The sequence below is a fragment of the Temnothorax curvispinosus genome, unplaced genomic scaffold (assembly GCF_003070985.1).
Source record: "Temnothorax curvispinosus isolate PA1 unplaced genomic scaffold, ASM307098v1 QBEX01008761.1, whole genome shotgun sequence".
Taxonomy (NCBI): Eukaryota; Metazoa; Arthropoda; class Insecta; order Hymenoptera; family Formicidae; genus Temnothorax; species Temnothorax curvispinosus.
In genome coordinates this window covers 1-13,607 of record NW_020218541.1, presented here as the reverse complement: position 1 = coordinate 13,607, position 13,607 = coordinate 1, and the positions used below count along the sequence as shown (strand labels likewise).

The 13,607-nt window shown below is 43.5% G+C and overlaps 2 protein-coding genes and 1 long non-coding RNA gene across 3 annotated transcripts; all 3 read left to right on the top strand.

The window, feature by feature from the left end:
• The first annotated feature begins 5,018 nt into the window (after positions 1-5,018).
• Positions 5,019-5,705, top strand: LOC112458176. Its single transcript, XM_025021634.1, has one exon. The coding sequence runs from the start codon at positions 5,019-5,021 to the stop codon at positions 5,703-5,705; it is 687 nt and encodes a 228-aa protein (XP_024877402.1).
• Positions 5,706-6,253: 548 nt separating this feature from the next.
• On the top strand, positions 6,254-7,783 carry LOC112458175. Its single transcript, XM_025021633.1, has one exon. It carries the CDS (start codon positions 6,254-6,256, stop codon positions 7,781-7,783), a length of 1,530 nt encoding a protein of 509 aa, XP_024877401.1.
• A 4,475-nt stretch (positions 7,784-12,258) lies between these two features.
• Positions 12,259-13,601, top strand: LOC112458177. Its single transcript, XR_003041190.1, has 4 exons — positions 12,259-12,365; positions 12,456-12,629; positions 12,711-13,053; positions 13,188-13,601. It is a non-coding gene; the product is annotated as an uncharacterized LOC112458177 (long non-coding RNA).
• The last annotated feature ends 6 nt before the right edge of the window (positions 13,602-13,607 follow it).

Sequence of the window (13,607 nt, the reverse complement as noted above, 5' to 3'; positions counted from 1 at the left end):
TCGTATCGCCTTAAGGGGGAATACCCAATTAGAAAGTTCGAAAAAGAAATTGGGATGATATGGGGATTCCAAGCAAGTTGGAGGACTTATATTATGGACCTGGAATCGATGATTCAATGTAAGTTGAAAAATTTTCGCGATTTATTAATTGCTCAATTTTCAAACGCGTTTTTCTCGAAACCATGTTAAAAATTGGTGACCAAAATATCTCGGCAACCACTGAACCGATCAATTTGAAATTTATAGAGGCTATTCTATACATAATTATCTAGTCTTTGTCGTAGGATTTTTTTTAAGTGACTTAGTTTTTTTTTATCGGCAAAATAAACCCGAATTTTTCCCTAAAAATTGAACCCTTAAATTCAAACGCCCGCCATTTTGTAAAAAATCGATATTTTCAAAAACCCCTACGTCAAAGACTAAATTATAGTGTCAATTTTAATAATTTTTTTTGGTTTTTTTTATTCTGATGATTACAGATGAAATGGGAGTGGTCACCGCGGAGGACGTTTTTTTTGCGACAGTCGACAAAACCCAAGAATACTCCGCCAATATTGAATATTTTTTAATAAAAAAAATTTAACATATTCTTAAAAATGTGTACTTTCATGTAGAAAACATACCAATACCATAATTCATATAAGTTTCCTTAAAAAAATTCACAAAAATTGCCTTTTTTTCGGGCTTCTATTTGGGTATTCCCCCTTAACCCCATTAGCTCCCGGCAAGCCGGGCATCCAGCGGACACCAACTTGGAGGTGGGACAGACTTGAGGCGCAAACAACAGGTTGCGCCCTTATGAACGAGCAACTATGACTCCCAAACATTATCGCCAAAAAAATGTTATAAAGGCGTTGATCCACTTGAAGTTTAGGAGATAGTTCCCAATAAAGGATTGCGGTTTCCTTTCTTTGCAGATTGCTCTGCTCTCCCTAACTTTCCGTGTCATAGACCCTTAGATGGTGCGATCCTATAGCACGGAACGTATGCGCAATGCGGAATTGGCGGAACGAAGTTCGTCCAATCGCAGACATTCTGCCAGTTGCGTTCCGCTGAAATATATTTTCTAATGTCCCATGGAGCGGAACTCGCGGAAGCGCAATTGACGCTTGCCAATCACAAGATTGTTTCCCATAGATCCTTTTATTGTATCTATCGGAACAGTGTATATTATTGGCACGCACAGACTACGCTTCCGCATTTTCCGCTGCATGGGACATTAGAAAACAAATTTATGCGAATCGGAATCACACATACATCTGTCACATTAACGAATTCCATTTATATTCAACAAAATTGCCACCAATTGCTACAACATTCAATCGCTAAAAATGAATTCTAAAAAATTGTTTGTTATTATTTGCATATTATTAAATAAATTAAAACAATGTTGGTGTTTATTTAAAAAGCAAGAACTACGCAGTAAGATTATAAAATTATATTCATTATATATAGTCGCAAAAAAAAATAAAAATGAAAAACAACAAAGACATTGGGCACGACCTATATTTAGTATAGAGATGAGAAGATTAAAACAAGGAGCAAGTAAGAATCTTGTGAAAGAAATGCTGGCCGAAGACAGAGAAAAATATCAATATTATTTTAGAATGCCACCTCAATTATTTAATGCGTTATTAACATTAGTCGAACCAGTCATCATAAAACAATATGTTATTCGCGAACCTATTTCCCTTGACACTCGGCTCCAGATTTACACTGCGCTATTTAGCATCAAGGGATAGTATGAAATCCCTGTCATATGCCTTCAGAGTTGCACACAACACAATCTCAAAAATTATATCCGAGACTTGTGAAGCTATTTGGAGTTGTTTAAAAGATTCAGTTTTTTTTATGGACAATGAAGAGAGTTGGAAATCTGTAGCTGATAAAATTTCAACGATTGTGAAACTTGCCGAAATGTATAGGTGCTATTAATGGAAAACATGTTTAAATCCAAGTAAGTTTTAAATGGAATTTTGAGTTTATTTATATAACGTTAAAACTTTATTGATAAGAAATAAAAGGCTTTGTTAAATATAAAAAAATTTATTTTATATTCAATGTACACAATACATATTGGTTGGCGCTCACTGTAAATAGTGTAAATAGCGTTTAATTGTGCTCCCGTTGTTCGTTAGTTAATCGTAATCAGTTCATGTTCGTTAGTATTAGTTGTCTCCACCGGTTTACGTAAGACGGCCGGTAAGGTTATATTCGAGTTAACGACTCGCGCGGAACGTTGGCGGATCGCGATCAATCGGTCTGTCAATAATCACCCGACTCGTGCTGCCCACCCCATCGGCGGCCGTTTCCGTAAGGACCTCGCACCGCGAGTCGCGGAAGCGCGAGCCGGAAGAAGCATTCACACTCTCGTATCAGTCACGGAAGAGTCCAGACACGTTTCAAACACGATCGTATCGGCTCACGTTTCGGACCCCGCGAAGACTATTGCGCCCACTAAGAGCATTCGATTTCCTGCCTTTTCTGCTTTGCATGCCGCTTGCACACTTTGGACATTCGGCACGCTTTGGACAGTCTCACCACCAAGGAGGCCAGCCACCCAGAGGAAGGCCGGAACCGACACCCAAGGGCCGGGCAACGAAACGGTGAGTCGCATTCACTCCGTTTGCGTGCATCATGCACCCGTTTTGTACGTGAGGGGATTGCGCCCCTCTGGTCCTTCGAGAGATTATCGTTGTACCATTTGCGTCCCCGAGGCGGACTCACACCCCCCCCCCCCCGAGCATTTGGTCCTTCGAGCCGGATTGTGCGTAGAAGTGGACCTCGCGTTAGTGAAAACCGCTAGCGTCTCGTGCTTCTCGTTAATATTCGGTCGTGCCATGGCGTGGACGATAAATCGGTATCGCCGACGACCGCCGCGATATCTCTCGTTCGCAGTATTCGGCTCGCTGCGAGAATACGCGCGGAATACCTCGTGGCACGCCATTATCGTTATTCGTTGTGAAAAATACACGCGTCGACTCGTCATCGGCATTAGCGGACGAACGGTGTTGCTAGTTTCGCGGCGCGCCATTGCCGTTGATCGCTCTTGTCGATTGAACGCTTGTGCAACATAAGTCGTCATCGTCGTTATTCGGACGAACGATACGATTTATATTCATACTCAAGGTATATTCATTTGCGAATATTCCTTCGTGCTTCGCGCAAATTTCGAACCGAACCATCCGCTACTCGTCGCTACGGCGAGCCGAGCGGTGTTGTTTTTATTTTTTCCGCATTCCACACTCGAAGCCTTCGACGCTTCGACGATATTATTGTGTTGAACTTGCCATCGCCTCGCTCGTGCGTTGGAGTTGATTATCCTGGCGATTCAACCTGAGTTTGAACCTCGGCGACTCAAACCGAGATAGCATAATTTCGTTTTGCTCGAGCACTCGCGCGGGCACATCGACCTTCAAGATGAATAGGGGGTGCAAACAGCGACGCGAACTGTGCGTTCGGCGCATAAGAGAAATTCATCAATATTCGATGCTCGCGGTAGACAACGTGTCGATGAGACCAACCTTTATCGTTCGTTATCCGACGGTAGCCCAATTAGTTCAGGATTTTGAGAAGGCTCACCTCCAAGTAACTCAGGATGCTAATGATGAAGAATTTGCGTCAAAGACGCGATACGTGACGAGTTCGACAAAATGCGTTTTGCCGTAATAGGGCGGTATGAAAGCTTCGTTCCCGCGCCGGGGACCAATGCGTCCTCGCGGGGTGCGCCGCTCGCGCCCCAATCCGCGATCAGACTACCGAAGATCGCCCTCCCACAATTTACGGGTGATCTTGGCCAATGACCATCCTTCATTGCGCTGTACAACACGGCGATCCACGAAAATAGCAGCGTGTCCGCTATCGAGAAATATCAGTACTTGTTCTCGTTATCGGGGGAGGTTTTCGGCGTCATAAAAAACTTGCCCATGACTTCGGAAAATTACGTGATTGCTTATGAGGCGCTGCTATCGCGATATCAGGATAAAAGAAAATTAGCCACGCAATATTGGCGCTCCCTCGTGCATGCCACTCCCTTGAATGCGGATTCCGTCGAATCCCTTCGTTCGTTGTTAGACGCCTTCAATGAAAACACGCGTGCCTTGAAGATGATGGACTACCCGGTGGAGCCCTGGGACTTCATGCTCTTCAATCACTTGTTGGAGAAGCTAACTCCCTCTCTAAGGGAGAAATTGGAGTCAGTTCACATGACCGTGGAATCGCCGCGATACGAGCAATTGATAACGTATCTGTCGGGATACTGTACAGTCCTCGCGTCGGTAGCCGACTCGTCAAATAAATTGAAAGTACAAAATCCGCCTGCTAAGAAAGCCGCATCGACTACCTCGCTCGTCGCACAGGCACGCCGCGTGCCTCCAGTGCAAGGAGCAACATTCCTTTGCGAAATGTCCTGAATTTCTGAAGCTCTCGGTCAAGGAGAGGTACAACTTTGTTCGCGAACGGGGGGTATGCCTGAATTGTCTTCGCACCGGACATTATTCGAGAAATTGTTTGTCGGCATGGACGTGCCGGACGTGTCATGCAAAACACCACTCGCTCCTGTACTTCGAGCAAAGCATCGCCTCGCCGCAGGGGGGCGCCGCGACCCCCGCGAAGTCAGAGGACAAACCGATTGTTGCGATGGCTAGCGTGGCCAATGGCGTGGTCTTGTTGTCGACCGTAAGAGCGGAAGCCATTGACGTGCTTGGCAACCCGTTTTCGGTCCGCATATTGTTGAATAGCGCGAGTCAGGCCAACTTCATCACGGAGAGTTGCCTGCAACGGGGCGGTTTCGCCGGACGAAACACCGCGTGACAGTGTTAGGCGTCAGCAAGACAAAGGTCGCCACAACGCGGGGCCTTACGTCATTCGTGATCCGAGCGCGAGATCGCGACGATATTTGTCTCCCCGTCGAAGACACGGTGCTTCCTCGCATCACCTCGCCGCTGCCAAACGAACGTGTTGCGGCAAAATCATGGAGTCACCTACGGGGGCTGCAGCTAGCAGATCCGGACTGTTACATGCCCGGTTCAATTGACATTCTATTGGGAGCGGAATCCTTCGTATCAGTACTTAGAAACGGTCGTCGCACCGGTACTCATTGGGAGCCGGACGTCTTCAATACGGTTTTCGGCTGGGTTCTGATGGGCTCGGTTTCCCCCTCCTTGCAAGTGCAATCGCTGCACTCCTTTGTCACCACGCTCGAGTCGATCGACGCGTCGGTGGAAAGGTTTTGGAAGTTGGAAGAAGTTCCGGAACACGTTCCGATTTCAGAGGAGAACCGGCGTTACAGGGAGATCGTTGATAAAACCACGTGTCGCGACCATTCGGGTCGTTTCGTGGTCTCATACCCCTTTACATCGCACCCTCCTTCATTCGTGGACTCGCGACCCATAGCAGTCAATCGGTTACGCGCACTCGAACGCCGATTCAAATTGGATCCCGAACTTAGAAAAGGTTATAACGCGTTCTTACAGGATTATCTCGATAGCGGACATATGGAGGTTGCAGACCAGACTTCTTCATCGGACGGTTGCGTCTATTATATGCCCCATCATGGGGTGTACAAACTCGATAGTACGACCACCAAATTGCGGGTCGTGTTTAACGCTTCGTCCAAATGCCCGAACAGTATATCGCTAAACGACACATTGCTCAGTGGACCGAAATTACAACCAGACATAATCGCGCTCCTAATTAGATTCTGAGCTGAACCGGTAGCTATCACCGCGGACGTGAAGCAGATGTTTTGCCAAATCTGGATAGACCCGGAGCAACGGGATTATCAACGCATTGTCTGGCGTTTTTCGGAGTCGGATCCTATCTTGGATTACCTGCTCAAAACGGTCACCTTCGGCGTCACCTCTTCTCCATTCCTAGCGATCTATTGCCTGCTTTGTCTAGCTTATGAGTATCGTGATAAGTATCCGCTGGTTTACGCTCTACTACTCAAGGCTCTATACGTGGACGACGTCGTAGCCAGCGTCCGCACAATCGCACAAGGCATCGCGCTTCGCGATCAATTGATAGGACTGTTCCGGAGCGCCGGTTTTGAGTTGCGCAAATGGGCGAGTAGCCATCCTGCCGCGTTGGATGGACTTGACCCTGATATCTGTAGTCAATCCATGCATTCCTTTGATACGACAGAGGATCAGGGGCTCAAGGTTCTAGGCCTCCGCTGGCATTCAACAGTGGATAGATCAACCCCTTGACCCGAACATGCACCAAGCGCACCGTTTTATCGGGAGTAGCGCGCATGTTTGACCCTCTAGGATTTTTGGCACCGCTTACGTTCACCGCAAAGGGATTGATTCAGTATTTGTGGACCCTCAAGCTCGACTGGGACGACGAACCGCCGGAAGAGGTTCGCCGCCAGTGGAAATCGGAGCTTGACGCGTTGAGCTCCTTTCAGATACCTCTTACGTTCCCCGTGGGTGATGGTGTTCGTCGCGAGTTGCACAAATTTTGTGACGCGAGCGAACGGGGTTATGGGGCTGTAACGTACATTCGCGCTGTCACTCCATCGGAGGTCAAGGTTATAATTCTGTGCGCCAAAGCAAAAGTGGCTCCGTCACGCGCCCTTTCCCTCCTTCGCTTGGAGCTTTACGCCGCGTTGGTCCTCGGTAATTTGATCGATTACGTCCGGCAGGTCCTATTGGAACACCTGGAAATTGATGCCGAGTACGCCTGGTCCGATGCCAAGGTCGTGCTATACTGGACCCATTCCTCCCCGCATAAATGGAAAACGTTCGTTCGCAATCGCGTTGCTCGAATACAAGAAAAGGTGCCGGTCACGGCTTGGGGTCACGTGGCCTCTGAGCTTAACCCCGCGGATCATTGTTCCCGTGGCCTGTTCCCGCGCGAACTCGTGGCTAATACTACGTGGTGGGAGGGCCCCGAGTGGCTGCTTGATTTCGAAGGCCGCGCCGAACCGGTCCTTTCTGGGGAATCGTCCCCAAGCGAGGAGGAGAGAATCGTATCGCTCGCCGCGATCAACCTACCTAACCCCATATACGCCCTATTAGATAGATTCTCGTCACTAGATAAGATTTGTAGGATAGTTGAATATATCACCAAAATCGCCCAAAATTTAAAGGGTAAATCGGTACCCGCGACCTTGGCAGTCGATCAGGTCGAAGCGCATCGCGCGCTCTTGATCGTCGTTAGATTTGTGCAGACGGAGGTCTTCAGCGAGGAGATTGACCGACTTAGGAACGGAAAGAGATTACCGAAGCCTTTCCTCAAACTCGCGCCCTTTTTGGACTTAGAGGGTATTTTCAGGGTAGGCGGCAGGCTCGTCCATTTGGGACTGGCGTTCGAGGCCAAACACCCCGTCCTACTGCCGAACAAACATCGCTTGACGGATCTCGTCGTTGAACATGTGCACCGGGCTCGACTGCACCCGGGTAGACGCACGCTGCAATACTTGCTCGCCCAACGTTTTTGGATCCTTGGGTTCCACCGCGTGATTCGGCGGGTGCTCTCGAGATGTTATAAGTGCTTCCGCGCAAACCCGCATGCTACCCAACCCATCATGGCGACACTACCGGCCGAGAAAGTCAGCCAAGTCAAGCCCTTTTCGATCAGTGGATTTTGCGGGGCCCTTTGCGATGGTCACGCGACGGGCTCGGGGAGTCTCCTCCTTCAAGGTGTACGTTTGCCTCTTCATGTGCTTCGCGGTCAAGGCGATACACCTGGAGGTGGCCTTCTCACTGTCTACGGACTCTTTCCTTGCTGCGTTGCGGCACTTCGTGGCTCGACGCGGCCGCTGTTCGCTCCTATATAGCGATTGCGGCACGAATTTTGTAGGAGCCGCGCGCGAACTCGAAAAGTGCATGTCTCTCGTAGCCGAGCGAGAACAAATAAAGTGGTCGTTTAATCCCCCCTTGGCTCCTCATTTCGAGGGCCTCTGGGAGACGGGGGTCCGATCACTTAAGACTCACCTTTGAAGGGTGGTAGGGGATCAGATCTTATCATTCAAAGAATTCATTACGGTCCTTGCTCAGATTGAGTCTGTCCTCAACTCCCGGCCTCTCTGCCCTATGAGCACCGACTCTTCAGACCTCGAGGTCCTATCCCCGGGCCATTTTCTAACAATGGAACTCCTAGTGTCAGTTCCCACTCTCGACGTGGCTCCGTTGCCAATAAATCGTTTGAGTCGATGGCAACTCATTCAACGCATCCACCGCGACTTTTGGAAGCGCTGGCACGTAGAGTATCGCAACACGCTCCAACAGCATCCCAAATGGTGGACCTCTGCCGGTACTCTCGACGTGGGCACGTTGGTCCTCATCAACGCAAACTCGTTCCCCCTACGTTGGAGACGTGGACGCATAGAAGCGCTGTATCCGGGTAGCGACGGCGTTCCGCGGGTCGCCACGGTGAAGATGGCGGATGGTTCGATCGTGCGTCCCTTGGTGAAGCTATGCCCCTTGCCGGTGGGCACTCCACCTCGGAAGCCCGCTACAGTTTAAAAATACAACGTTGTATTTTAGTGGGCGGTATGGTTGGCGCTCACTGTAAATAGTGTAAATAGCGTTTAATTGTGCTCTCGTTGTTCGTTAGTTAATCGTAATCAGTTCATGTTTGTTAGTATTAGTTGTCTCCACCGGTTTACGTAAGACGGTAAAGTTATATTCGAGTTAACGACTCGCGCGAAACGTTGGCGGATCGCGATCAATCGGTCTGTCAATAATCACGCGACTCACCCGACTCGTGCTGCCCATCGGCGGCCGTTTCCGTAAGGACCTCGCGTCGCGAGTCGCGAGAGCGCGAGCCGGAAGAACCATTCACACTCTCGTATCAGTCACGGAAGAATCCAGACACATTTCGAACACGATCGTATTGGCTCACGTTTTGGACCCCGCGAAGACATTGCGCCCACTAAGAGCATTCGATTTCCTGCCTTTTCTGTTTTGCATGCCGCTTGCACGCTTTGGACATTCTGCACGTTTTGGACATTTGGCACGCTTTGGACAGTTTCACCACCAAGGAGGCCAGCTACCCAAAGGAAGGCCGGAACCAATATCCAAGGGCCGGGCAACGAAACGGTGAGTCGCATTCACTCCGTTTGCGTGCATCGTGCATCCGTTTTGTACGTGAGGGGATCGCGCCCCTCTGGTCCTTCGAGAGTTTATTGTTGTACCATTTGCGTCCCCGGGGCGGACTCACCCCCCCCACCGAGCACATATTATGGTAAAAAGACAATATGTGTTCTTGTTACAGGCTCCACCAAACAGCGGATCGACATACTACAATTACAAAGGCCATCACAGCATTAATCTCCTCGAAATCAGCGATGCAAACTATTGCTTTACAATAGTCGATATTGGTGCCGAAAGTAGGCAAAGTGATGGAGGAGTCTTCCGCAACAGCGAAATTGGGAACCGCTTCGAAGTTAATTTGTTCAAACTTCCAAACCCGAAATAGATTGAAATTGACGGATTAGAATTACCCTAGTAGCAGATGAAGTTTTTCTATTATCTATGTAGATGATGATGAGACCATATCGGCAAAGTAGAAAACTCAACATTGGGAAAAAAGTATTCAATTATCGACTTAGCCGTGCAAGAAGGGTTGTGGAGATCGCTTTCGGCATATTAGTGGCTCGATTGAGAATATACCGAAGGCCAATCATCGCAAATGTCAGCAATGTACGCAAAATTGTACAAGCAACTGTAGCACTGCACAATTTTATTATAAAAAACAAAGCGCAATTAACGGGAAGTAAATCATATTTACACAACTCTCGAAGATATGCGTACAAGCCATGGAGTTTGCAATATGCCACTTTGTCGAAGCCGCGGCAATAAAGATGCTATTGCAGTTAAAGAAGCGTATTCGACATATTTTTAAAGTACTGGTGCGTTATCTTACCAGTGGGAAAAAGAGTTACAAAACGATTTTTAATTAATGATTGACGATAATTGACGATTTGTCTCTGTAAAAAATTTTATAAATAGTACTGTAAGTATATGTAAGTTAGTAAAGCGTAGATATACTTATAAACACTAGATAAACTTATTCGTAAGGCTTGTATGTGGTATGTCATAATAAAAATACATTTTGTTTGAAAATAACTTGTATTTGTTTGAAACTAAATATACGTAGTATACAATAATAGTCATACTTAATATTAATGTAATAAAAAAGAAAAATAAATAGATATATATAATAATAATGTAACGTAGTAAAAAAGTTTCTTTTATATCAGATAGCAGATTAAGTAAACATAAAGTAAATATAATTTATTTATAGTTATTGATTATTTAATTTATTTTGCTGTTCCATGAGCATAGCAAGGAATTTCATTTCTAATTCAATTCGCTTTCTGTAGGCAGTTTTCCTTCCGAGTATCCTTCTCCGAGTAGAAGTAAAAATCCATCAACTCCGTTAAGTTTTTTATTGATTTCGAGTAATGTTGTGATAACGGTTTCGTGAAATCTTTCTGACTTTTTTTCTGAAATATTATTAATTTTTAACATGAAATAAATTTATTGAAATGTCTAATAAAGTGATATAGAACCGTACTTTTACTTAAGTTTAAATCAATTTCTCCGGAGTTTGATGGCAGCAATAAGTTTGATATATTGCTGCCCGCATTGCTGCTCGCATTGCTGCATGTTGGTTGGGGTACCAACACTGATTGTGAGTCTTCACTAACTTCAGTTAACATACTTTTATTTTCTTCATTGTTTTGAACGTTTGATGATAGACTAGTACATGTTCTAGAGAGAAAAACAGCACTTTTAATATCGGATCGGATCTTAACAAAAAATAGTCAAGAACCTTGGAGAAAAATTCCTATTGCGTGGATACCAATTTCAAGTGCCAAAGAGGACTAAATTAAATAACCAAGTCAAGTCTGGAGTGTCTCTGTATTTTAAATATATTGACTTTTTAAATAATGTATATATTAAATTATTAAACTTACAAAGATTTTCCTAAGACATCATCCAAAAACTTTATCTGTTCGAAGAACCTAAAGAAACTTTTTTTCAAAGTTGAAGTTTTAGCAGCAGACCCACTTGGAATGTACATATGTTTTTTTGCTTCCTCATAGAAGCTTTGTGATAGTGAAAAAAATTTTTTTCGACATTTTGATGGAAATAGGTTTAGAATGTTCCAAAATGTTGAGAAATCATATTAGTAAAAAATTTGTGTTTGTGTGTGTGTGTGTGTGTGTGCGTGTGTGTACGGATTTTTTGTACACGCATCTACTTCTACAATTTTTTAGATACCGGGTTGAAATTTTACACACAAATAGAAAATCATAAAAAGTATGTTCTCCTTTAATTTTATTAAAATCTGTCGACCGGTATGGATTTTAAGGGGATTTTCATTTTTTAGAAAAGTGTGTTTTACGCTGTATTTTTCTCAATATTTGAAATATTGATCTATTTTTAATTTTATTATATTCTTTAGTTTTTCTACCCCTATTTCATACATAATTCTTTAAAACTTGGTTGATTAGATCCATTTTTATACGCGATCAAAAGTCCATAATATTTTTAGAAATATGTGTTGCAAATTTCGAAATATCGTGCTATTTATAGTTTTATTATTGTATATTCTTATCGGTGAATGAGTTACCGATTTTTGCTTAAAAAGTTACATGTATAAGTTATACATGTAATTTTATATAGAGTATCATTAAAAAAAGGTTGGTATTGAATTTGGCAATAATCGATAAAAAGGTTTTTTCTTTATACAAAATTTTGAATTTTTGAGAAAATCAATACAATTAGTACAAAGTCTGATGTATTGATTTTCTCAAAAAACTGTTTGTAGAATTACTAAGCTGTCCTGCTATTAATTTCACATATTATATGTCATTTTGATAAGTTATCAAGTTTTATACGGCCCTGGGGCATGCGCAAGCATTTTGCTCCTCCAACGAAAAACAAAAAAACAGTATTTTAAAATTTGCGAAAGTTAGAACTTTTACATATTTAAATGTTTAAAAAAAGTTTATCTCTAATAAAAAACAAAAAAATGGCCCAATATCTCAAAATTTGCGGAAATTAGAAAACCCACAGGCATTTATACTGTGGAAAAATTAAAACTTCCTTAAAATAAAAAAAAATGTATAAACTTTTATCAAAATGAGGGGAAAAAATAAAAGGATCGTACTACCCAGGGGGAGGAAACTCCCAATGAAAAAGTAAAGACAGTGTTTCAACGCCACCTGGGCTAATAGACCGGTTTTTTGACACTACCATGGTAAAAACTCGCGGATTGTCGGTAATGTGTTCTGAAGGTATAAGTAGAATTATAAAGATGAATAGAAGTATCAATATTAGAGGTTATTTGTATACTTATTCATATTGGAATATTTAGAAATATTTAGTGTGAGAAAGAGTGAAAAGGTAGTGAAAAGTAGAAGTAGTGAAAAGTAAACGTGAAAGTATTTAATGTATTATTAGTAATTTAATGTAAATTAAATTAAAAATAACTAGGTATATGAGCAGTCTGCGCTGTACTCTGCTTCCACCGTTTCCACGACGGCTTACATATATTCCTTCTGTATCAAGTTGTGCGAGTGATATACAGGCAGCGAATACGTAGAAAACTGACCATATCTAACGTCGAATAATTATCTCGATAACGGAAATAAGCTATTGTGAGGTCCGGTATGTTCAAAAAGTCGGACATTTAACATTTTCTTCCTCTTTACGAAGAAACACGGGAGAAACAAGAGTTTATTCTTCTAGGCCGCTTTGCTGCAATTAAGGACAAGAAGGCGAGTCTACCTGAAATTGTTTCGCTGATTCCAAGGAAAGGGAAAGAAAGATTCCGCGACACTTGGATCTCATTGGAGCTTTTTTTTGCATTGATTTTTAAAGGAGAGTGCTTTCAGAGACATATCTTTTGTGGGAGAATCTCTCATTTTCTAGTGACTCACGCCGAACAACGTATTCGTGACGGGACTTTATTTCGGAAATTTATTGACTCTCGTTGCCCTTCACCTGTTTGTTTACATTGCCGAGACGGTTGCGCGAGGAAACATAACGAACGGTTAGATAGTAGAGCAGAGCAGCCGAACAGATAAGAAAGGTATTCCCTGTGTTTCGGCGCTTATTCGTATCTATATATTTATTTATCATTTTTTGTTATTTGAATATTTATATCATTTGATGTATGATGCATTAATGAAATTACTTTTAAATTTGAACAATTTTGTTGTGTAGAATGGCCAAAATTGGATGGAAGTGTGTTATACCACGATGTACGTCAAACACTAAAACTCCTGGACATTTTTTCCCCAAAAATCAGAAAATAGCGGAGAAATGGCTCAATATAATAGCAGTGCCCGAATTAAACTTTTTGTCAGAAGAGGATATTCGAAAATGTAAAATTTGTTATTTGCATTTCAGTCCAGATGCATATATTTTTAGTTTGAAACGCAGACGATTAAAACATAATGCTGTACCAACTCTCAATTTATTTCATCAAAGAACCGAAGATATACCTCAGTCGAGTACAAGTGCTCAAAATGTCAATATTCTAGACAATAATATGCAATTAAACGAAGAGAATGTTAATATAATTGCAGAAGAAGATCAGCACATTGAGATACAGATAGAAAACACTCCAAAGAGTTCTCGTCT